The following is a 21,429-nucleotide window of genomic DNA, read 5'->3' as shown; positions in this document are numbered from 1 at the left end:
GAGATAAAACTAGACATGTAGCATGGTGTCAAGGAGACCCTTGAATACCCAACAAGAAAAAGAGCGAGAACTTAATTCAAAGGGAATAGGAAGCCCCTAAGATTTTTGAACAGTGGAGTGAAATGATCTGATCTCTATGTATATTAGGAATAATAGGTTCTCATTAGCACTAAGGGCAGAATAAAAGAGGAAATAATAGAAATGGGAAAATCTGTGGAACACCAGTAATAATATGAAATAGAAGTTAATTCACCTGAGAGTTTCTTCTTTGTCATTGCAGCATTCCAGCATTGTCTAGGGGAGGGGACATTGGAAGAGGTAGGACAGTTGGGAAAAGGATAAAGACAGAAACAAAGACAAAAAGATGGAGAGAAAACAATGTCAGGGGCAGGGAAGTAAAAAGACAGTCTCCAGGTAGAGACCAAAAGGCAAATCAGACTCTGCCTAATTTATGGAAGGTAGCTCTGAGTGTCACTGTGACAAGGGATGGTTAGGGAAAGGAGTAGACCCAGATAGTCTCAAATCTGTAGCCAAAAATGAGCCTTTGTGAAGCAACAGAAAAGGAATTGATGAGAAATGTGTGTGTTGGGGGACATGGGGCTGAGAGGATATTCTGTGGTCAACAAAGTGACCAAAGACCTACGGAGGAACCCAAAGATGATAAATTATTCAGATTTCCCTTACATGGTTAACCAAGAGTTGGGTGGAGAATTATTTTAACCCTCCCTTTAAGATGATCTAGCTCTTCTTTAAAAGAGGTAGAGGGAAATCATTAATATCCAACATATATGAAAATGGTTCCCAATCCTTACATATTCAGTTCAATCTATAAGACTCAGAATGAGTAAACAGGTTGAAATGAATCCTATTGCTCACTAATTGATTTTTAATGCCCACATTTGCTCTTTTCTCCTCTTGGTCTTGATGGTTCCAGGCTGTGGTAAGTTCTCTGTCCCTGTGCATGCTCTAATACTGCTCACACATCCCAAAATGAAGTTTTTAACTGATTCTTAACTTCCCTTTTTTTCGTTACTCAGTATTTGATATCAAAGGTGAGATAATCCTGCTGCCATTCATTTATGAATCATCCTGCATTTATTAAACTAAACTTTATTTTTTTCCAGTTCCTTGAATTACAAAAATGTATCCATTGATTCATGTGTGCATTGCCCTTTTTTGAACTTTGATCCAAATAAATATATGTGAGCATACACATAAATTAGCATGTATACCTGGTCTAAAGTTTTTAGGTACTAGATCTCTGCTTACTCTACTGGTAGTCTAGTGACTATGCCCTTCAAAGGAGCACTGTAGCATAGTAGCAATTGTATGAGCCTGGTTGGCATAAAGACTTTCCAGTTGAGTTCTAGTCCTGACTAGACAGCAGGGTTTCCCTGAGCAAATCTCTTCATTTCTTTTGACCTCAGTTTCCTCATCTGTAAAATGAATATTGGCTAAGATGACCTCCAAGCTCTGTTTGAACTCTGAAATTCTATAATATTTCAGAATTTGAGGGAGGTGTCCAAATCTATCTACTCCTCAGCTGAAATGCCAGTGTGTTCCTGTTGTTCTCCAGAGATAGGCACCTCTGAAGATGGGAGCACTCTACTTTTATTCAGCTCTGCCTTGGCCATTTCTTCTGGTCCTCATGGAAGAGCAATGGGAACACAACTCTTTCGGTGAAAGATCTTCTCCATATTCGGGAGAGAATTTTCTCACTGAGTTTATTGCAAAAATTCAAAAAGAAGAGATAAGTAGCATTTGGAAGTCATGAGTTAAAGAGTTAGAAAAAAATTTTAAATCCTCTAATCTGAACCCTCATTTTAGAGATGAAGAAATTGAGCTTCAATGAACTTAAGTAAGCTACTCCAAGGACACCCAAGAAGTAAATAACAGAAATGCGGTTCAAACCCAAGTGATCTGAGTCCAGATCAAGGTTCTTTCCATCACCTCCACTCAGTACCCCTTTCCAAACTTAAAACACTGCTGGATTCTCCAACAAAGCCACTCAGTTCAAATAGCCCTGTAGTTAGATACCTGATGAATAGCAAGACAGCCAGAGGAATTAGCAAGATCTTCCCATCTAGAATAAGTAGCAACCATAGAAAAATAATAATTAATAGCAATACCTTCTAAGAGAGCAATGGGAAACATTTTTTAAAATTCAAAGTCATAAAGGAGGTAGATTCCAAGATGAAAAGGAACCATGTAAATTTAAATAGAGCTTTTCTTAATTTAAAAAGAAAATACACACATATAGAAATGTATCTTATTGGTTTTGTTTTTTTAACTCTTTGCCTTCTGTCTTAGAATCAATACTATGTATTGGTTTCAAGGCAGAAGATTAGTAAAGGCTAAGCAATGGGGGTTAAGTCACTTACCCAGGGTCACACAGCTAGGAAGTGTTTGAGGCCAGATTTGAACCGAGGACCTCCCATCTCTAGGCCTGGCTCTCAATCTAATAAGCCACCCAGCTGCCCCCTAGAAATGTATCTTATGGAATTATGGAGACTAGATTCCCAAGCCAAAGTGGAGAAGGACAAAGGTGTGACGAAAAGTCTTGTGTAAACCACATGAAGTCTAAACAAGCTCTCATTCCAAGGACAACAAATACTTAGAGCTTTGTTGAAAAGACAGAATCTCAAAATAAAATGCTTTTCTTGTCTGTTCATTGTCTGCCAACATATAAACATGTTTTGACCAGTGTATACTTTTTTGTAATTCTTTAAATATCACCTCCCTTCCCACTCCACACCCCCATTGGAATATTTTCCACTTTCATATATAAGTTTGGGGTCCTGACCATTTAATTCATCTACTAAAAGAATACTTGTAATCCTTTATACTAAAGGGAGTTGGGTTGGGGAGGTAATGGGGATATGATTGAGATGATCTTATTTGAAATGATATTGTCTTAAATGTTTAAATGGTCTAACTTTGTTTTTTCATCAGATTTCTGAATTGCACATGCTGATAATTCCTTGTGGCTTTTGTTTTTGCCTTTCAGTTGGGTTGTTTTTGTTTTTGTTTTTGATGATACCCCAGTTTCCTCGCTGTATCTCCCAAACGTGCTTATTGTATTATTAGAAAATATTGACCAACCTCCAAAACTCAAATATACTTTGCTGAGATCACAAGTGTTCTGAGACCAGCAGGGGTGTGCCAGAGCCAATTGTTCAGTTTCCAATATGAACGTTTATATCTCAGAAGGTAGCAAATACTACATATCAGGGCTTTGTTATTTTATTAGTTGGCTAGAAAAAAAAAGTGATAGAAAACGTTAATTATGCAAATTCAACCTAAAAATGCCTCACGAGATCCTGGGTTCAAAACTGGCCTCAGAAACTCCCTAAGCTATGTGACTCTGGGCAAGTCACTTTAACTCTAATAGTCTAAAACAGTGATTCCCAAAGTGGGTGCCACCGCCCCCTGCTGGGTGCTGCAGTGATCCAGGAAGATGGTGATGGCCACAGGTGCATTTATCTTTCCTATTAATTGCTATTAAAATTTTTTAAAAATTAATTTCCAGTGGGCTAAGCAATATTTTTTTCTGGAAAGGGGGCAGTAGGCCAAAAAAGTTTGGCAAGCACTGATCTAAAAAATAAAGTGTGTTGAGAATACCTTTTTTTTTTTTTTTCCTTCTGGAGAACCAGTTGTTAAACATTTACCAGCACTCCCCTAGCTGAAAGCCCAGTGTTGTGCAGGATGAAAATTTAGCATATTCTGAGCAGGTGTTATCCTAAGGCACAAACAATTCAAGCCTCAATCATCATTGTTCAAATTGCACTCAGATACCTTTCCCAAAGGGCCGGACACAAAACAGGAGTGGCAGCCTCCTCCCTTACAGGAAAAAAGAATAGAAGCATCCACACTCAGTAACAGATGCAAAAACCAGAATAGATAGGAATAATCCACAGGACCTGCTGAGAATGAGGGCTGCGAGAAGAGAAGATGAAACCTGTGAACTCTTGGGTATCCCTAATCCCCAGGGATACAAAGTGCTCCTTTTTCAATCATGTTGCTTTTTTTAAGTAACTGTAACATTCACCTGGAATGGCGAGAACAAAAGCCTCAAAATCACGCTACAATGATCATGGCAACCTATTTTTCCTAAGCCGATCGCTTTGGTAGAGACGCTGGGGGAAATGGTGTTGGCATCCCTCGTGTCGCTGTTTTAATTTTCTAGGATCTGCTGAGCTATTTAATATTAATCGAGTGTTTGTAGTGTGCTGGATAGGCTGGGGAAAGCAAGTCGAAGATTCAGCATCTTTAGGACTCAGGACATGCACAGAATACATTTCCCATCCCATCACCCGGCTTCTCTTGCCCTCTTGCATTTTGTATGTCAGTTCTTCTCTGCAGTTTCCCGGAGGTTCAGATGGTTGGCATTAATGAATGAACAGCTGGAACAAAATAGCCACTCGGATCAGTGAGGACCTCCGGCTCTTTTACTCCGTGTCTGGGCAAATAAGAGAAAGGCCAGTGGAGAAGCTGAAGGGCCAGGTGCCCTTAGAATCCTTCCGTAGGGAGGGAAGATGGAAATGAATGGATTGCAGGCATATTGTCCCACTCTCCATCTGATCTCAGTAGGTCTCTCCATTTTAGAGATTCTTCTGCATTCAAGTGACTCCACATGGATTCTCAACCAGTTATCTGCTGTACAAATTCCCTTTCCTCTTTGCTCTCAGAGGGTTTGGGGGAATAATCAGCCTTGTTGCCAACAAATACTCAACCAGCATTATGCAGAAACTCTCTATAAATGCACATGGTTGATTATGTTTTATAGAATACAAAGGACTAGGGACAGCTAGTTGGCTCAGTGGAATGGGAGCCAAGCCTAGAAACAGGAGGTCCTGGGTTCAAATATGACTTTACTTTCTAGCCGTGTGACCCTGGGCAGGTCACTTAACCCCCATTGCCTAGCCTTTACTGCTCTTTTGCCTTGTGTCCAGTACACAGTAATGATTCTAAGATGGAAGGTAAGGATTAAAAAAAAAAAACAAAGATACTAGAGCTCTTCCATTTCGAAGACTAGAGCAGCCACCATCATCAATGAGAATAGACAAAAGTCAAAAGATAAAGGATTTTTAAAATTGGCAATGATTCCAACATACGTTCCCCTTTCCAAATTGGACTCAGCTGTTGTTGTTTAGTCATTCAGTTGTGCCTGGCTCTTCATAACCTCATGAACCAAAGCACACCGACCCCTTCTATCTTCTCCTATCTCTTGAAGTCTGTCCAAGTTCACATTCATGGGCTCAAACTATTTTTAATAACTACTTCTAATGTACTGCTAATTATTAGTATGCCACTTTTGTGTAGGGCTTTGCAGTCTGCAAAGTTCTCTCTTCACAATGACCTTGTTAGATCTCTAATTTTAAAATCCTCCTCTTTGAAAATGAAGGCACTGAGATTCAAAGGATCTAATTTGCCCATGATGCCATGGTCAAACAATTTAAAAACAAGAGACTTGAGGGAAGCTAGAAGGCTTAGTGGATAAAGAGCCAGCCTGGGAGAGGGGAAGTCCTGGGTTCAAATCTGTCCTCAGATAATTCTAGCTCTGTAACCATTGGAAAGTCACTTTACCCCAATTGCCTAGCCCTTACAAACTTTTCTGCCTTGGAACCAATGCACCATATTGATTTTAAGAGGGTTTTTAAAAAACCACACAGAACACTAAACCATGTCTTTTGACAAGAGTCCAAGACTCTATACACAAAATTAATTGGCTATGTTGCATGGTGCATAGAACCCTTGTACTTGAGAGTCAGGAAGACTTGAATTCAAATCCTGAAGCAGACACTCTGTGTGATGCTGACCAAATTATTAAATCTCTCTCTCAGCCTCAGTTTCTTTTTGTGTAAATGGAGTAAATGGAGTGTAAAAAAAAATATCATCCGCTTCACAGTTCTGTTGTCAGAACCAAATGAGATAATATGTGTAGAGTGCTGGACAAAGTTAAAAATTCTTTTTAAATGTTTGCTGTGGGCTTAATAATGAGATCATTTACATGCTGGTTATTATCATTATTGTCATTCTTATTACTAGCCTGCAAAATTGCCAAGATCATAATGAGACAAAGTTAGGAAAGGTAGAAAAGTAAAAAACAGCATGTTGAAGTAGATGGGATACTGACTTTGGGATCCAAAAGCCAAGATCAGATCCTGGCTCCATTACATGGCACCTGTGTAACCTTTTAGGACATCTCTCAGCCTCAGTTTCCTTGACTATAAATGAAAGTGGTTGTCCAGATGACCTCTGAAGTTCTTTCCAACCATGAAATCCTCTGATGCTTTGGTAAACACATGATTATCTGACCTTCTGCCAGCTCAAAAGGTCTTTTAATGTTTAATTTTATATCCTATGTAATACAATGTGCATTTATGTTCCCATGATATCTTCTGATTTCTCTCCAAACTCTCTCACTAGTTGACTTTACCAGCTTCCATGGGATTATGTATTATGTCTAGACAAATGACTCTATGATCTACATATTCACATCTCATCTCTCTCCTCAGCTCCAGACCTACATTACTAGCTACTTATGGAATATCTTGAATTGGATGTCTTGTTTTTCCATCATTTCAGTCTTATCTGACTCTTTTTTGACCCCATTTGGGGTTTTCCTGGCAAAGATACTAGAGTAGTTTGCCATTTCCTTCTCCAGTTCATTTTACATATGAGGAAACTGAGGCAAACAAGATTAAGTGACTTGGCCAGGGTCACACAACTAGTATCTATGGCCAGATTTGAACTCAGAAACATGGGTCTTCCTGGTGCAACACTCTATCATCTGCTGTACCCCTTAGTTTCCACAAGGTGTACAAATGAACAGAAAGGGGACATAGTATATCCTGTTCAGTACATAGTTGGGACCTCACAGTTTCCCAACTTGAAATGGGGCCCTGCAATCTGCTCACCATCTTGAGCCACATTACAAAAGAGAAACAAGTCCCGCAGTATTCCATCATTCCTATTTGCACATCTATTATTTTATAAAAGAGTAATAAAACTGAAGTGCTTGGGGACATGGTCCTTAGGGATCAGTGAGTTTTCACTGAACAGTTATCTTAGGAAAAAACTCAGCTTGGCTTGCCATATCAATGTCATACACTGATACCTGCTTTTCCTTTTTTTTCTTTTTTTAACTCTTACTTTCCATCTTGGAATCAATTCTGTGCATTGGTTCCAAGGCAGAAGAGTGGTAAGAGCTAGGCAATGGGGGTTAAGTGACTTGCCCAGGATTCAGCAATTGCAAAATGTCTGAGGCTAGATTGGAACCCAGGACCTCCCATCTCTAGGCTGGGCTCTCAACCCATTGCATCCCATGCATTTTCAAAGTTTCTACTAGATAGTGCTCTATCAGTCTTTGATATATATATATGATAATCATTATTGTGTGTGTAATAGCCTTTTATGTATATGTGTATATGCAAAATTATTATTATCATTTAAAAAAGATGACTGTGACAGAATGGATAGTGAGCATGCCTTGGAGTTTGGAAGTCTTAGGGTTCAACACATACTGCCTGTGTGCCCCACGAGAAGTCCCTTCTCTGCTCTGAGTTGGAGTAGGTTTTAAGGGACCCTTCCTTAACAAGAATTCCTTAGTCCAATTAAATCCCAGATCTGTTCTCCCAAATATTTTTGTTTATGTATATGTGTTTTTTGTGTTTATATATACATATATACTTGTGTAATCGTTAATAGTGTTATGCACCAGGATGTAGTAAGGATTCCGGAATTCAGAACTAGGAAAGCTAGGTTTGAATCTCAGCTACGATGCTAACATTTGTTTCATCCCTGCCATAAAACTGAATGAGTTATTTTTCATTTGTAGTATATCCTACTTTCTCTTTTGTAAGATCAATAGTCTAACTTGATTTAAATAGGTCAGTCTTTTTAATGATTTCCAAGAAATCTCTTCTTCCTGAAAAAAAAAAAAAAGACTGGGAAAATCACCCCATAAGAGAGAAAAGACTGAATGTTCCTTTTTATGTCTCACTAACAAAATATTAGGGTACCCAGATGGCTCAATGGATAGGGCACTAGGTATACAGTCAAGAAGATATCTTCCCAATTTAAAATCTGGTCTCAGACACTTCTTAGTTGTGTGACCCTGAGCAAGTCACTTAACCCTGTTTGCCTCAGTTTCTTCAATCTGGAAAAGGATCTGCAGAAGGAAATAGCAAGCCACTCCAGTATCTTAGGCAAGAAAACCTCAGATGAGGTCATGAAGACTCAGAAATGCCTGAAAAATGACTGAACAAAAACAAAACATTTAGCTTCTATACAAAATAAACCAAATAAACAGGCTATGGCCACTAGAATTTAGTTACAACCACTTTATTTTATCCCGCATACTCCAGCAGGTTATCTTAATTTCCTTAGGGTGAGGGAGCATAGCATAGCAAATAGAACACTGAAATTGAAGTTGTGAAGACATAGGCTTGAATTCTACTTCAGATGCCTGTGAGCTATGTGAGACTAAATAACTCACTTTTTTAGACTCAATCTCGTGGACAAAACGAGAGTAGTAATTATCTACTATCAGCACCAAATGAAAGACATAGATAAATTTTATAACAGTACTTTTAAAAATAAATAAAAATACTTATTTTATGCATAATTTACTTACATAGTATAATTATGACATATAATATAATATTATGTGATACATAGCATATCATATTATGATATATGATAAAAATAAATTTGAAAGTTTACAAAGTTCTAAATACATAGATAAAATTTTAGTAAGTGTTACCTACATGACAGGCATTGTACTAAGGACTGGAGATGCAGCTATGAAAAGAAGATAAACCCTGCCCTTGAGTAATTTATATTTCTAATATGAAGAAATACTACATGTCAGGGATTGGTGGCTAGAGAAGTACTCTATAGATGGCAGTATCGTCATCATCACATTTATTCTAAACTTCAGCATTTCCAAAAAATTTTGTCAGTGTGGGTCCTCCTCCCAGAAACAGATCAGAACATCACTATGCTTTTAATTCTGATTTCATGAGTTTCTGGGTTCCTTCAAAATTTATCCTTTCACCCCTATTTTCCAATAATGAACTCCAAATCTAGCCAAAATAATTCTCCCTTGCCACCAGTTCCATCCTAGGAATTTTTTCAGTCTGCCTAAATATATTCAAATAACCCAATCCGAAATGACCCAGTCTCTCGTATACCACAGCGATCCATCAAAAGAGAACTTTAATGAATAAAATGCTTTATTATATTCTTTGAAGGCAGGATTGTCATCTCTATTCTACAGTAGGAATAATGGTTGTAGAGTCAAAGGATGTGAGTTAAAATCAACCATTTATACCCATGTATCTTTGGGCAAGCCACTCCCTGGATTTCAGTTTTCATCAGTAAAGTGAAGGGGTTGGACCAGATGGTCTTAGAGGTCCCTTCTAGCTCTCAATCATATTCTCATGATCTTAAAATTACCAAAAATTTAAGATTCCTCCCAGGCCTTAAATCCATTATCCTGTGTTCACTGTGGGAATCTTTGAATGTAGGGTACAGTTAAATTACAGATTTTGACCCATGCCACACTGTAGAATATCACCAGCCTAACAGAAATAAAATTCAAGATTCTGGAACCTATTACCTGCCACTTTATTGACTTTAGGGTGCATAATTAATAGTAAGTGACTTTTATAAACCACTTTAAGGCGTATAAAATGATTTACAAAAGATTTGTATTGACATTTAACCAGGGTGCCTCTGCCCATGCATAGACTAATGAGTCCATGAACACTTGTGTACCCTTTTAATGTCATATTTCATCAATCTGGAGTTCACCAGCATTTGGTCTGGAATATCATCAAAGAAATAGATTTTGAAAAGCTCAGCCGCACAGCCGCAGAGCCGTGTCATCTCAAGATCAACTCTGTTTAAATGCTGAGTCCGTGAAACATTTTATTCTTCAGGCTTCGCATGAACCTGATCTCATGCACCAACAAATCAATCCAGGGTGGAAGTCATTTGTGTTGTTAAATAGCACGTCTGTGCATATTGTTTCCTATACAAGTCATTAAAAAATGTTCTATTAGGGTATTTTCTAGCAGTGTCCCAAGAATAATAAATATATTTTTAAAATTCTATAAATGATAAAAGTTTAATGGTCATTAGTCTGTGATTTGCAGCCGCTTGATAAGGCTCACTAAGACCTTTCTGAGAGATAAAGAGATAGTGAGAAAGAGACACAGGAAGCCAAAACTGTTCTCATGTTATAGCCAGCAAGGAAGACTCATCCACACATAAAGAAAGAAAAACCAGCCAGTATTGGGCAATAGTAAAACCACTAAGTTAGGAATTCAGGGATCTGGGTTCAAATCTTGACTCTGCCACTTGCTACCTCTGTGACTTTAGAAGAGTCACTTAATCTCTCCAGCCCTTGTTTTCCTGATCTGTAAAATGAGGTAGCAAGAACTCTGACATCCTTTTCAAATCTAAATCTGTGAGCCATGCATTTTCCCATAAGAAAGAAACTATTGGTCTGAAACCTGACACATTGTCATTAATCCTTGCCAATATGAGTTTGCAAATACATTAAGTAATAATTTTGTAAAAAATTAAATTATGTGCAGCCCCTTAACTGAATAATCCTTGAAGATGTCAGGCCAGCCTATTTTCAGTTACAGCATATGAGAAAATGCCAAAATTATAGATTATTTTATCTAGCTTTCTATATGACCATGTTTTGTGTATGTTGACCTATTTAAGGGATCCTGCATCCCACAGAGTATTGTCTCTAATGGTTATTCCAAGGATGTATATAGATTATCTGTAAATTAAATGGAAACTGCTTTCCAGATGATACCCAAAATTACTCCTGGTTTTGTGTTCTACTACAGACTACCACATGAGGGCATCCTTTCCCCAAAATTCACGCATTTTTCATTAGTTTATGACTGCAAAAAAAGCTTGAAAAGCAAGAAAATATGGCCGCATTCTTTTTGTATTCTTCCATTTCTGCTTCTTACGTGAACTTTGGATCCATGGGCCAGGTCCTTTGTTGATGCTGCATTTTAACAGATAACTTGTTCCTCAAAGACCAGGCTTCTCATTCAAGCCGATAACATCTTTCTCTTACAGCCTTTACATTTGCTTCCTATTATTACTAAACTAGTGGTTCAATTGTTTTCTTTTCAACAGGGATTTTTTGAAGAAGAAGAAGGTAAAGAATATATTTATAAAGAACCTAAGCTGACAGGTCTATCTGAGATATCCCAAAGACTCCTGAAGCTTTATGCTGATAAATTTGGTGCAGACAATGTGAAAATAATACAGGATTCCAACAAGGTAAAAAGGGAAGGAAATGGATTCAGCTTAAACCTTATATAAGAGTTTCCTTGATTTCTTTTAAAATTTTATTTGTAAGTCCTGGGTTGGCAACTTAAACTCTGCCATTGAAAAACATGATGGAAATATCCCTGGATTCACTCAACACAGGCCATCTGAGGGCTTTTTTGTACATTTTTTTTCTATTTAAATCTTTGTTGGTATATCTTCTGGGTTTTAATATCATTTTTTAAACCCTTAACTTCTGTGTATTGGCTCCTCGGTGGAAGAGTGGTAAGGGTGGGCAATGGGGGTCAAGTGACTTGCCCAGGGTCACACAGCTGGGAAGTGTCTGAGGCCAGATTTGAACCCAGGACCTCCCATCTCTAGGCCTGACTTTCAATCCACTGAGCTACCCAGCTGCCCCTTTTAATATCATTTTGATGGCTACTTGTAATTTGGCTCTAGACAAAATATTAGGCCAATTTTACCTTGGATCGGACTCATTTCAAAGCATCTTTTCTATACCATTCCATCCCACCACAATCTCAGGTACCATTTTGACTTCAAAAACTCCCTCACCTAATGCCCTTAAGGTATGATAACAGTAGTGAATAGCATTATGACTTATAAGGCCCATAAATAAACATATTTGAGTTGGTTAGGTAGTTGCAACAGATAGAACCCCAAAACACAAATCAGGGAAATCCAAGTTAATAATCCAGCCTCCAGCATTTACTAGCTGTGGGATCCTGGACAAGACACTTGACTCCTGTCTCTTGTAATTTCCTCTGTAAAAGGGGAATAAAAAATAGCAACTATCTCTCAGGATAGTTTTGAGGATAAACTGAGATAATAGTTGTAAAATACTTTGCAAACCTTAAAGTATTATATAAAGATAGCTGTCATTATTATTTCTCATGGCATTCACAGGATCCTAGGATTTAGAGTTAGAGAGCATAGAATTCAAATTGAAGCAATCTCAGAAACCATCTAGCTTAACTCCTTTATTTTAGAGTTGGGAAACGAAGAGGCTCAGAAATGTGAAGATATTCTCCAACATCAGTGACTGAATAGCACATTACAGAGCTGGAACAGAAACCCAGGTCCTGTAACTCCAAATCCATCACTTGAAAAGAAACAAAGCAAAGTGTTCTGGCAATGTCTCTGGGGCTTCTACTGCCTTGGCATTTGTTTGACACAGTTGATACTGTTATTGATACTAATACTGAAGGTTAATGAATTCACCGTATAAATGGTTCATACCAGAGGAAAGAATGGAACCAGTGAAATTGAAAATAAAATAAATATATATATTCACAGAAATATAATATGCTAGTTATTTTCCTTGAACATACATCATTCATACAACTAGAATTTTTTATTGTTGTTCTGTCATTCAGTTATATTTGACTCTGTGAGTCTTCATATTTCCCTAACAGTTAAATTTTACTTATCCTGTACTTATGCACCATAGCAAGCCAGGTTCTTCTGTCTTCCACTATCTTCTAAAGTGTTCATTGCTTCCGTGACACTATGTAAGAATAAACAGAGCCAGTAATTAATGTTAATGATAGAAAAGGAGAGAGAGAAAGTCTATATGGGTGAGACTCTCTTCCAGCTCTCCCCTCCCGCTGAATATACATTGGGAGACTTCGAGGGGGTGTCACCCTGAAACTGGGTGACCTGGATGGTCATGCCACCCCACAGGAGTTGGGGATGAGGCTTCCCTATAAGAGGAGGTACGGGGGACCCCAATCCAATCCTGAATGAGGGCAGGGTTCACACAAGCCTCCCCTGAGGTCAGCCAACTTCACAGCGGGTAATCTGGCTTCAAGATGGAGGCAGCCAGACCAAGATGTGGTTCTCCTCCCCCTCGTTGTCTCTTAGGCACTCTGGAATGCTATCTGACTAATGAATGGCTTTTATTAATCACAATTCAGGGATTGGAGAAAGGGGTGAAGGGCAGAGGGATTTTGGGGCGCCCTCTTCTCTATTTCTATGGGGTCTATTACTCAGGTGGGAACCTTTGGGGTTCCTCACTCCTAAGCGTCTCCTCACCACCCACTTCTCCTTCTGTTTCTATTTCTATCCTTTTCTATAATTGCAAGTTAGACCAGAAAGAGTCTCTCAGAAAAGTTGGGTAATGGGAGAAGGAGCCTAAGAGATCGCTCCCAAAATGGAGTCCTATAAATACTTAGCTAACTTGATGATTGAAGTCTTGCTGGGTGAGATGCGATGGAATCTTTGACCAGGGAATCAGGGTTTCAATGTCCAAAGAAAGATGTTCTCCTCCTCTCCCTTCTCACTCCTCCCCCCAGAAGTCCTCCCCTTTCTCCTCTGGAGACCTCCCAGAATTCCCTCTCGTCTCAACTGTCACCAACTGTCAGCCACTCCTTTTTTTCCATCCCCCTTGCACAAATCCCATCTTTACAACTATCAATTCATCTCATCCTTTGCCATCCCCTTCTCCTTTTGCCTTTAATCTTTCTGAACATTGGGATCTTTTCCAGTGAATCCTATCTTATTGCATATTCAGAGTATTTATGCTTCACTTTTAGGATTTGAACTGCCAATGAATAATCTGATTTTATTTTTTTATGTATTGATTGATTTGATCTCTTTTTTGCTCAAGGAACGTTAAAAAAACCTTCTCCATAATTCAAAAGTGTTGGCTCTATGGTGTTCATATTTCCTTATAGTCCAACTCTCATAGTCATACATTGCTAAGAAAAAACATAGCTTTGACTGTAGAGACCTTTATCGGCAAGGTAATGTCTCTTCTTTTTGGTATGTTGTCCACATTTGCCATGACTTTCCTTCTAAGGAGTGGGCATTTTTTAGCTTTATATCCACAGTTGCCAGCTGCACTGATCTTTGAGCCAAAGAATTTAAAATCTGACACTGCTTCCATTTATTCTCCCTCTATTTGCCAGGAAGTGATGGGATCCGTTCCCATCACCTTAGTTTTGGGTTTTTGTTTGTTTATTTCTTATGTTAAACTTCAAGCCAGCTTTTACACTTTTCTCTTTCACTTCCATCAAGAGGATTTTTAATTCTTCACTTTCTGCCAACAGAGTAATATCATCTGCATATCTGAGACTGTTGATATGTCTCCCAGAAACCTTAATTCTGTCTTTTGATTCATCAAGATTGGCATTTCACACGACTACACATAAGCTAAATAAATAAAGTCACTACAGCCTTGCCATACTCCTTTTCCAATCTTAAACCAATCAGTTGTTCCATGTTCAATTCTAACTGTTGCTTCTTGACCTACATGGGAAACAATAAAGATAATCTGGCACTCCTGTCTCTTTGAGGACTTGCCACATTTTTTTGGTGATCCACATAGTCAAAGGCTTTAGAATAGGTAATGAAGAGAAACATGTTTTTCTAGAACTCCCTTGCTTTCTCCATAATCCAGCAAATGTTGGCAATTTGGTCACTAGTTCTTCAACCTCTTCAAAAACCAATTGGCACTCCTAATAGTTCTCAGTTCCCATTTTACCGAAACCTAGCTTGCAGACTATTAAGCTTACCCTTGTTGGCATGTGAGTGAGCACAATTGTTCAGTAATTTGAACATTCTTTGACATTTCCCTTCTTTAGGACTGGGACATAAACTGATCTTTTCCAATTCACTAGCTACTGCTGAGTTTTCCAAATTTGCTGGAATATTGAGCACTTAAAGAGAATCAACTTTTAAGATTTTAAATAGCTAAAATAAAATTTTGTCATCTCAACTACCCTTATTGTTAGCAATGCTTCCTAGGACCCACTTGACTTTTTTATCCAACATATCTGACTCTAGATGAATAACAACACCATCATGGTGTGATAGTTAAGTGATGTTAAGGTCTTTCTTGTTTAATTCCAATGAATGTTCTTGCTACCTCTTTTTAATCTCTTCTACTTTTGTTAATTCCCTACCGTGTTTCTCTTTTATCATGCCCATTTTTGCATGAAGCATGTTCCCTTGATATCTCTAATTTTCTTGAAGAAACCTCTTAACTTTCCTATACTATTGTTTTCTTCTATTTCTTTGCATTGCTTATTTAAGAGAACCCTCTTATTTTCCCTTTTAATCTCGGCCTTCATCATTTTTAAAAATAACATATTCTATAGAAGTCTGCATTCTGCTGAGTAGATCTTTCCCTTTCTCCTTTACCTTTTGCTTTCCTTTTTCCCTCAACTATTTGTAAAGCTTCATAAGACATCCATTTTTGCTTTCTTTCTCTTCTTTTTCCTTGGAATTTTGTTATTGTTGATGATTCCTATACAATTTGGGGAGGGGGGTGTTCTGTTATGTGCAAAATTAAGTCATCAGCATAAATAAGAGGAAAGCTTTGTCTTTAAGTTGCTAGTTAAGAGGATAGACAATACTCCTAATACAATCAAATTTTACAAAGTCCTTTAAGTTTTATAAAACACTATATACCTTACCTCATTGGAATTTCACCACACCCCTATGAATTGTATGACTTACACTTTAGAGTTGCTCCATTTCCAATCCCCAATAGAAGAAAACAAAATTCCAAAGAAAAAGAAAAGAAAGGAAGCAAAAATGGATGTCTTATGAAGCTTTACAACTAAACTTTACAGCTTAACATCTCATATTAATTAAAAGATCCCTGTTACAAAAGATTGTACTAAAAATGTTGATCCTATATGATGCATCCTATATGAATGCAAGGTATTATTAGTGTTTTAGAGGAGCCACACAATAAATGGCACTGTACTAGGTAATATAGATAGGTTATTCAATAACCAATCCAAAACTATCTACCCTTTCCTCAAAAAGTTGGTATATTATATTTTTATATCATAGTATATCATATTATATCATGTCATATTATACTATATTTATTATATTATAATTATACTATATTATAATTATATCCTAATCATTATTATGTTATATTAGATCCTAATCAATACTGACTTAAATATGCCTACTAAGTAGATCCATGACTCTTCCTAGCTGTATGAACCTGGATAAGTCACTTGACCCCTATAGCCTAGTCCTTACTGTTCCTCTGCCTTGGAACCATATTGAGTCTAAGATAAGAGGTAAGGATTTTTAAATAAATAAATAGAAGACCCATCAAAATCTGTCAGTATGTCAGTTTTTCACTGCAGGTAATGGTGTTCCTACAGGTCAACCCCAAGGACTTGGACCCCAAATATGCCTACATCCAGGTGACCTATGTCACACCTTACTTTGAAGAGAAGGAAGTTGAAGATCGAAAGACAGATTTTGAAATGCATCACAACATCAACCGTTTTGTTTTTGAAACACCATTTACGCTGTCAGGCAAGAAACATGGTGGGGTCGAGGAGCAGTGCAAGAGGAGAACAATACTCACAAGTACGTACAAGTGTGGCAAAAGGTCCTCATCAAAGGCCAGATTTTTATGCTGGCTCTGAGCCAAATAGGTCTCAACGCCTGAGATTAACAGGTAGAAGGGGAAAAGATTTGATGACTCATATTGTCATCTCGAACTCAACACTCCATCTCCCATCTTTGCATAGGCTGTTCCCACTGCCTAGAAGGCTTTCCCTCATCACCTCTAACTCTTAGCTCCTCTGGCTGTCTCCCAAAATTTAGCACAGATCCTACTTTCTAGCCGATGCCTCTCTCAGTGCCTCCTTCTCCCTAGTGTCTTTCCCTTTCAAATTACTATCCATCTAGTCTATATATTTTGTAGGAATCTAGCTATTTATATGTTGTCTCTTGCATTAGAATGCATTAGCAGAGTGCCTAGAACATAGAAAATGCTTAATATAAGCTGTTTTGCTGACTGACTGTTCAATAGCCAGAAGGAGAAGGGAGTAGACAGTTATTTGTCTTTCATTTAATTCAATCATATTCAACAAGTATTGCTAATTGTTAATATTCTAGGTACTGTGCTAGATATTGGGGATACAAAGAAAAAACAAAACAGTCATTGCCCTCAGGGAGCTTACATTCTTATTCCTTTCTCATGAATCATAGGGAGCAATGGCAAATAAAAAATACTAACATAGCTGCTACATCCTGGAAGCAGAATGGCAATGACTTTCAAAATCCCAGGACTCCAAGAACAGTGCTTTTGTGCTCTCTTATCTTGGTGACTCTGGGCAAGTCTTTTGGCTCTTAGCTTCTTCATCAGTAAAATGATGGGATTGGGCAAGAAAATCTTTAAGATTCTGTCATTAAATATTAATGAAGTACTTATGCCCAGGGAAATATTATATAATAATAATAATAATAAGTATAGCGCCCTACGGTTTGCAGAATGCTTTTTTTAGAAATTATCTCAATTGACTCTTACACAAATCCTGTGAATTAATGCTATCCCCATTTTGTATATTAGAAAATGAGGCAACAAAAAAGTTAAATGGCTTGCCCATGGTGACACAATTAGTATTTAAATCAGGATTTGAACTCATGTCTTCCCAATTCCAAGTCCTGCATTCTAACCACTGCAGTACCTTGCTGCCTGACTTTTAGGAGAAAGAACACAGATCTTGACTTAGGAGAACCTAGTTGAAATTCCATCTATGAAAATGAAAGTCTTCTTGCCAAACTGGTTGAAGAAACTGAAAATATTTAACCTAGAAAAGAAAAGAGTGGGATGGAGGAACATTAGAGCTATTTTCAAATATCTATAGGGCTGTCATGTGAAAGTAGAATCAGATTTTCTCTGCTGAACTTTAGAGAACAGAAAGGAGCAGTGCATGGAAGTTGCAAATTAGCAAAAGCAAATTTTAGGCTTAATAATAGGAAAATGCCCTAATTAGAACTATGCAAAAATGGAATGGGTTCAAGAGGTAGCCAGTTCACTCTTACTAAAGGTTTGCAAGCAGAGGCTGGATGGCCATTAGTGAGTCAAAGCTGAGACCAGACCATGTCTCAGATCTCCTCTAACAGGGATTCTGGGATTCTTGGAATTACCAGGCTATAAGGCAGAAAGTGATAAGTATAGTGAATGAGAAGCAGTGCAGAGTTCTGAGGCTTCTTCCACCTGCCTCTGCCCTGATCCTTTAAATGCCCTCTAATTTCCTTTGTCCAGCAAGCCATCTGTTCCCCTATGTGAAGAAAAGAATCCAAGTCATAAGCCAGTCAAGCACTGAACTGAATCCCATTGAGGTCGCCATTGATGAGATGGCCAAGAAGGTTTCTGAGCTTAATCAGCTTTGCACAATGGATGAAGTAGACATGATAAGGCTACAACTCAAACTCCAAGGGAGTGTCAGCGTGAAGGTAACTATGACTCAGCTTGACTTGGTAGTGCTGCATCTATCTGAGAGATCTTTTATTCTCTTGTTCCTTTCTTTTTTTTTTTTTTTTTTTGCTTTTTTTATTATGAAGTTATTTTATTTTACCAATTACATGTAATAAATTTCCACAGAACTTTTCTGGAGTTATATGATCCAAACAGTTTCCCTCCCTTACTTCTTTTCTTTAGTTTTTCCTCCTGGAGTTGGCAAGCAATTTGATCTAGATACATATCTTATCTTTTTTCTATTTTTTTTATTGTTATAAGAAATGACTGGGGACAACTAGGTGGCTCAGTGATCCTGGGTTCAAATCCTGGCCTCAGACACTTCCTAGCTGTGTGGCCCTGGGCAAGTCACCTAACCCCCATTACTTAGACTTTACTGCTCTTCTGCCTTAGAATCAAGACACAGTATTGATTCTAAGATGGAAGGTAAAGGTTTTAAAAAATAACTCAGGAAATATGGGCAACCTAAAAACAAAAGGCATCAATAGGATCTTTTTAAAAAGAAAATGCTTTTTCAAGGGCTAAAATAAAAATGTTGGAGCAGAAACTTTTTCAGTACAAAATGCAGAGTACAGCTATGGGTTAAATCCTTATTAATTACAAATGAATTTCAGTGCATATCCAGCTATAATAAACACATGGGATTTATATACATGTGTACATATAAGTACACTTGCATAATGTTATGTGTAAAATCCTGCAACCATGTTTTCATGGGTTACAAGCTGGTAGTTGCCAATTTAGAACACAGAACCTGGCAAAGGACTTCTGGCTCTGAACTCCAGGGTTAGGGAGAAAAAGGGTGGAAAAGTGGGCCCTGGGTGGTCAGGGTGGTTTTGGGTAGATTTTTTAGACAGGTAGGAACAACTACCATTGCTAGCCAAATTCAACAGCTCTTTGGCATACCCAACAACCCTTATTATAAACAAGAGACAAATTATACTATCAATACATCACCATCTGACCCAGAGCTTTACAGCCCTGGGTCAGCTTCCAAGAGTATCAGAGCTGAGACTGCCCTCAAGGCTTCCTCATACTGCTGCACCTAAAGAAGATCATTCAGCATTTCCTAAAGTAGTTTAGTAATATTATCTAATCAAGATCTTAGCTTACCTTCACCCACTTTCCAACACCCTTTTACCTGATTCATCTTAATTACCAATAAACCCATTTAACCTCAAGCTTAAAGATCTTTGAAGCCATTGCCTTTACCTTTATCAAGGGCCAAATATCACCAGCAGTCAGATCAGATTATTAGCTCCAGTTGGCAAACCTTTATCAAACAGTTTAGTTTCAGGAAGTCCCAGCCTCCTTCCTAGAAACTACACCAACTGTCCAATAGAATTGTTTCCATCTCCCAGGGGCAGAGGCAGAGGATCCTGATCTTAAAAGGGTCTGGGCTTTTGCCTAGATTGTGAGAGAGTTCATCTGCCTGTCATTCAGCTTAGGTGCAGGACCCCTCTTACACATACCAACTTCTACATCCGCCTAAGGGCCCCTTGGGCTGGCCTTATACCATCTACACACAACCCCTGCATTGCAGTTAGCCCTTGCATTACAATAGGAACATACATATGCCTTCACCTATATGTACCTCATTCCATAAACAACTAAAACAAATATCAGTTGTTCAAATTATGTTAGCCTGTTCATTGATCAATCAATCAATAAGTATGCATCAGAAACTGTTAGGCTCTGATGGCACGAGACCTCAGTGAGCTATAAAGATGTGAATTTTCTGGAAAAATTTTAGTCATGAGAAAAAATGTAATTTTTATAACACCTTTTTAGATGCTTCAGAATTTAATTTTTCAATTCAGTTCTGCAAATATTTCCACATCTCCTATGTATAAGGCTCTGTGTTAGATGCTGGAGACATAATTAATTTTAAAAAAAAACAGTCCCTGTCCCCAAGGAGCTTATATTCTCCTTAAGGCATTTCAAACTCAACATGTCTATAACAGAACTCATTCTTTCCCCCCAAAACTCACCAATCTTCTTCACTTCCCTCCATCATTATCCCATTCTCCTAGGTTTACAGCCTCAGTATGGTCCTCCACTCCTCTCTCTTCTTTATCCCACATATTCAGCCAGTTGCCACATCTTATCATTTCTCCATCCATAACATCTCTCATAACTGACTGCTTCTCTCTATTTGGATAGCCACCACCCTAGATCAAACCTTCATTACTCTTTGCCTAAACTCTTGCTAATATCTCCACATCACTGTCCTTCTTTCAAGTTTCTCTTCTCTTCAATTTGTCTTCCACAGCTGCTACCAGTGATTTTCTTTGAGGGAGAATCTGATTGTGCCCTACTCACTAAATTCCAAAGGCTTCCTATTACTGCCCGAATAAAAGTGTTTCCCTTTAGCTTTTAGAGTCCTTCAAAAACTGTCTGCTCTCTCTCTACAGTCCTACTTATATATTACTTCCCTTCTCACATCCTACTATCCATCCAAACTGGCCTCATACATAGCCCTCTGTTTCCTATCCATCCCTACACCTTTTCTTTGGTTGTTGCCCACATCTAGAATTTGTCTAGAATGTATTTCCTCCTCAGATCCACATCATAGAACCCTCCTCTTCCTTCAAGACATGGTTCATGCATCCCCTTCAACATGAAGCCTTTAGTGGTCCACACAATTAATAATATCCTCTTCCCTCCAACTAGCTTTTATTTATTCTCTTTGTATTTGTTCAGTATAGACTTTAATATGCACTTGTCTCATCTATTAAAATGTCAGCTCCTTGAGAAAAACTATTGTTACATTCATTGTATTTTCATGAAAGCAGTTGATAAATGTTTGACAATTGATTCATCTATCTGAGCTAGTAAGACTTCTCAGAAAAGGTGGG

The 21,429-nt window shown here is 38.0% G+C and overlaps 1 protein-coding gene across 1 annotated transcript in view; it reads left to right on the top strand.

Annotated features, from left to right (window-relative positions):
- Nucleotides 1-21,429, top strand: part of DOCK10 (dedicator of cytokinesis 10) — a 385,255-nt gene that overhangs the window by 356,192 nt on the left and 7,634 nt on the right. The window contains exons 41-44 of the mRNA XM_044669448.1: nt 935-940; nt 11,176-11,322; nt 16,461-16,671; nt 18,359-18,549. Coding sequence (XP_044525383.1) covers nt 935-940; nt 11,176-11,322; nt 16,461-16,671; nt 18,359-18,549 — 555 coding nt within the window. The remainder of the gene's footprint in view (nt 1-934; nt 941-11,175; nt 11,323-16,460; nt 16,672-18,358; nt 18,550-21,429) is intronic.

This window comes from Gracilinanus agilis, chromosome 3, assembly GCF_016433145.1.
Source record: "Gracilinanus agilis isolate LMUSP501 chromosome 3, AgileGrace, whole genome shotgun sequence".
Lineage (NCBI taxonomy): Eukaryota > Metazoa > Chordata > Mammalia > Didelphimorphia > Didelphidae > Gracilinanus > Gracilinanus agilis.
Note: the sequence above shows the minus strand (reverse complement) of the source record. Positions and strands in the feature narration are given on the sequence as shown.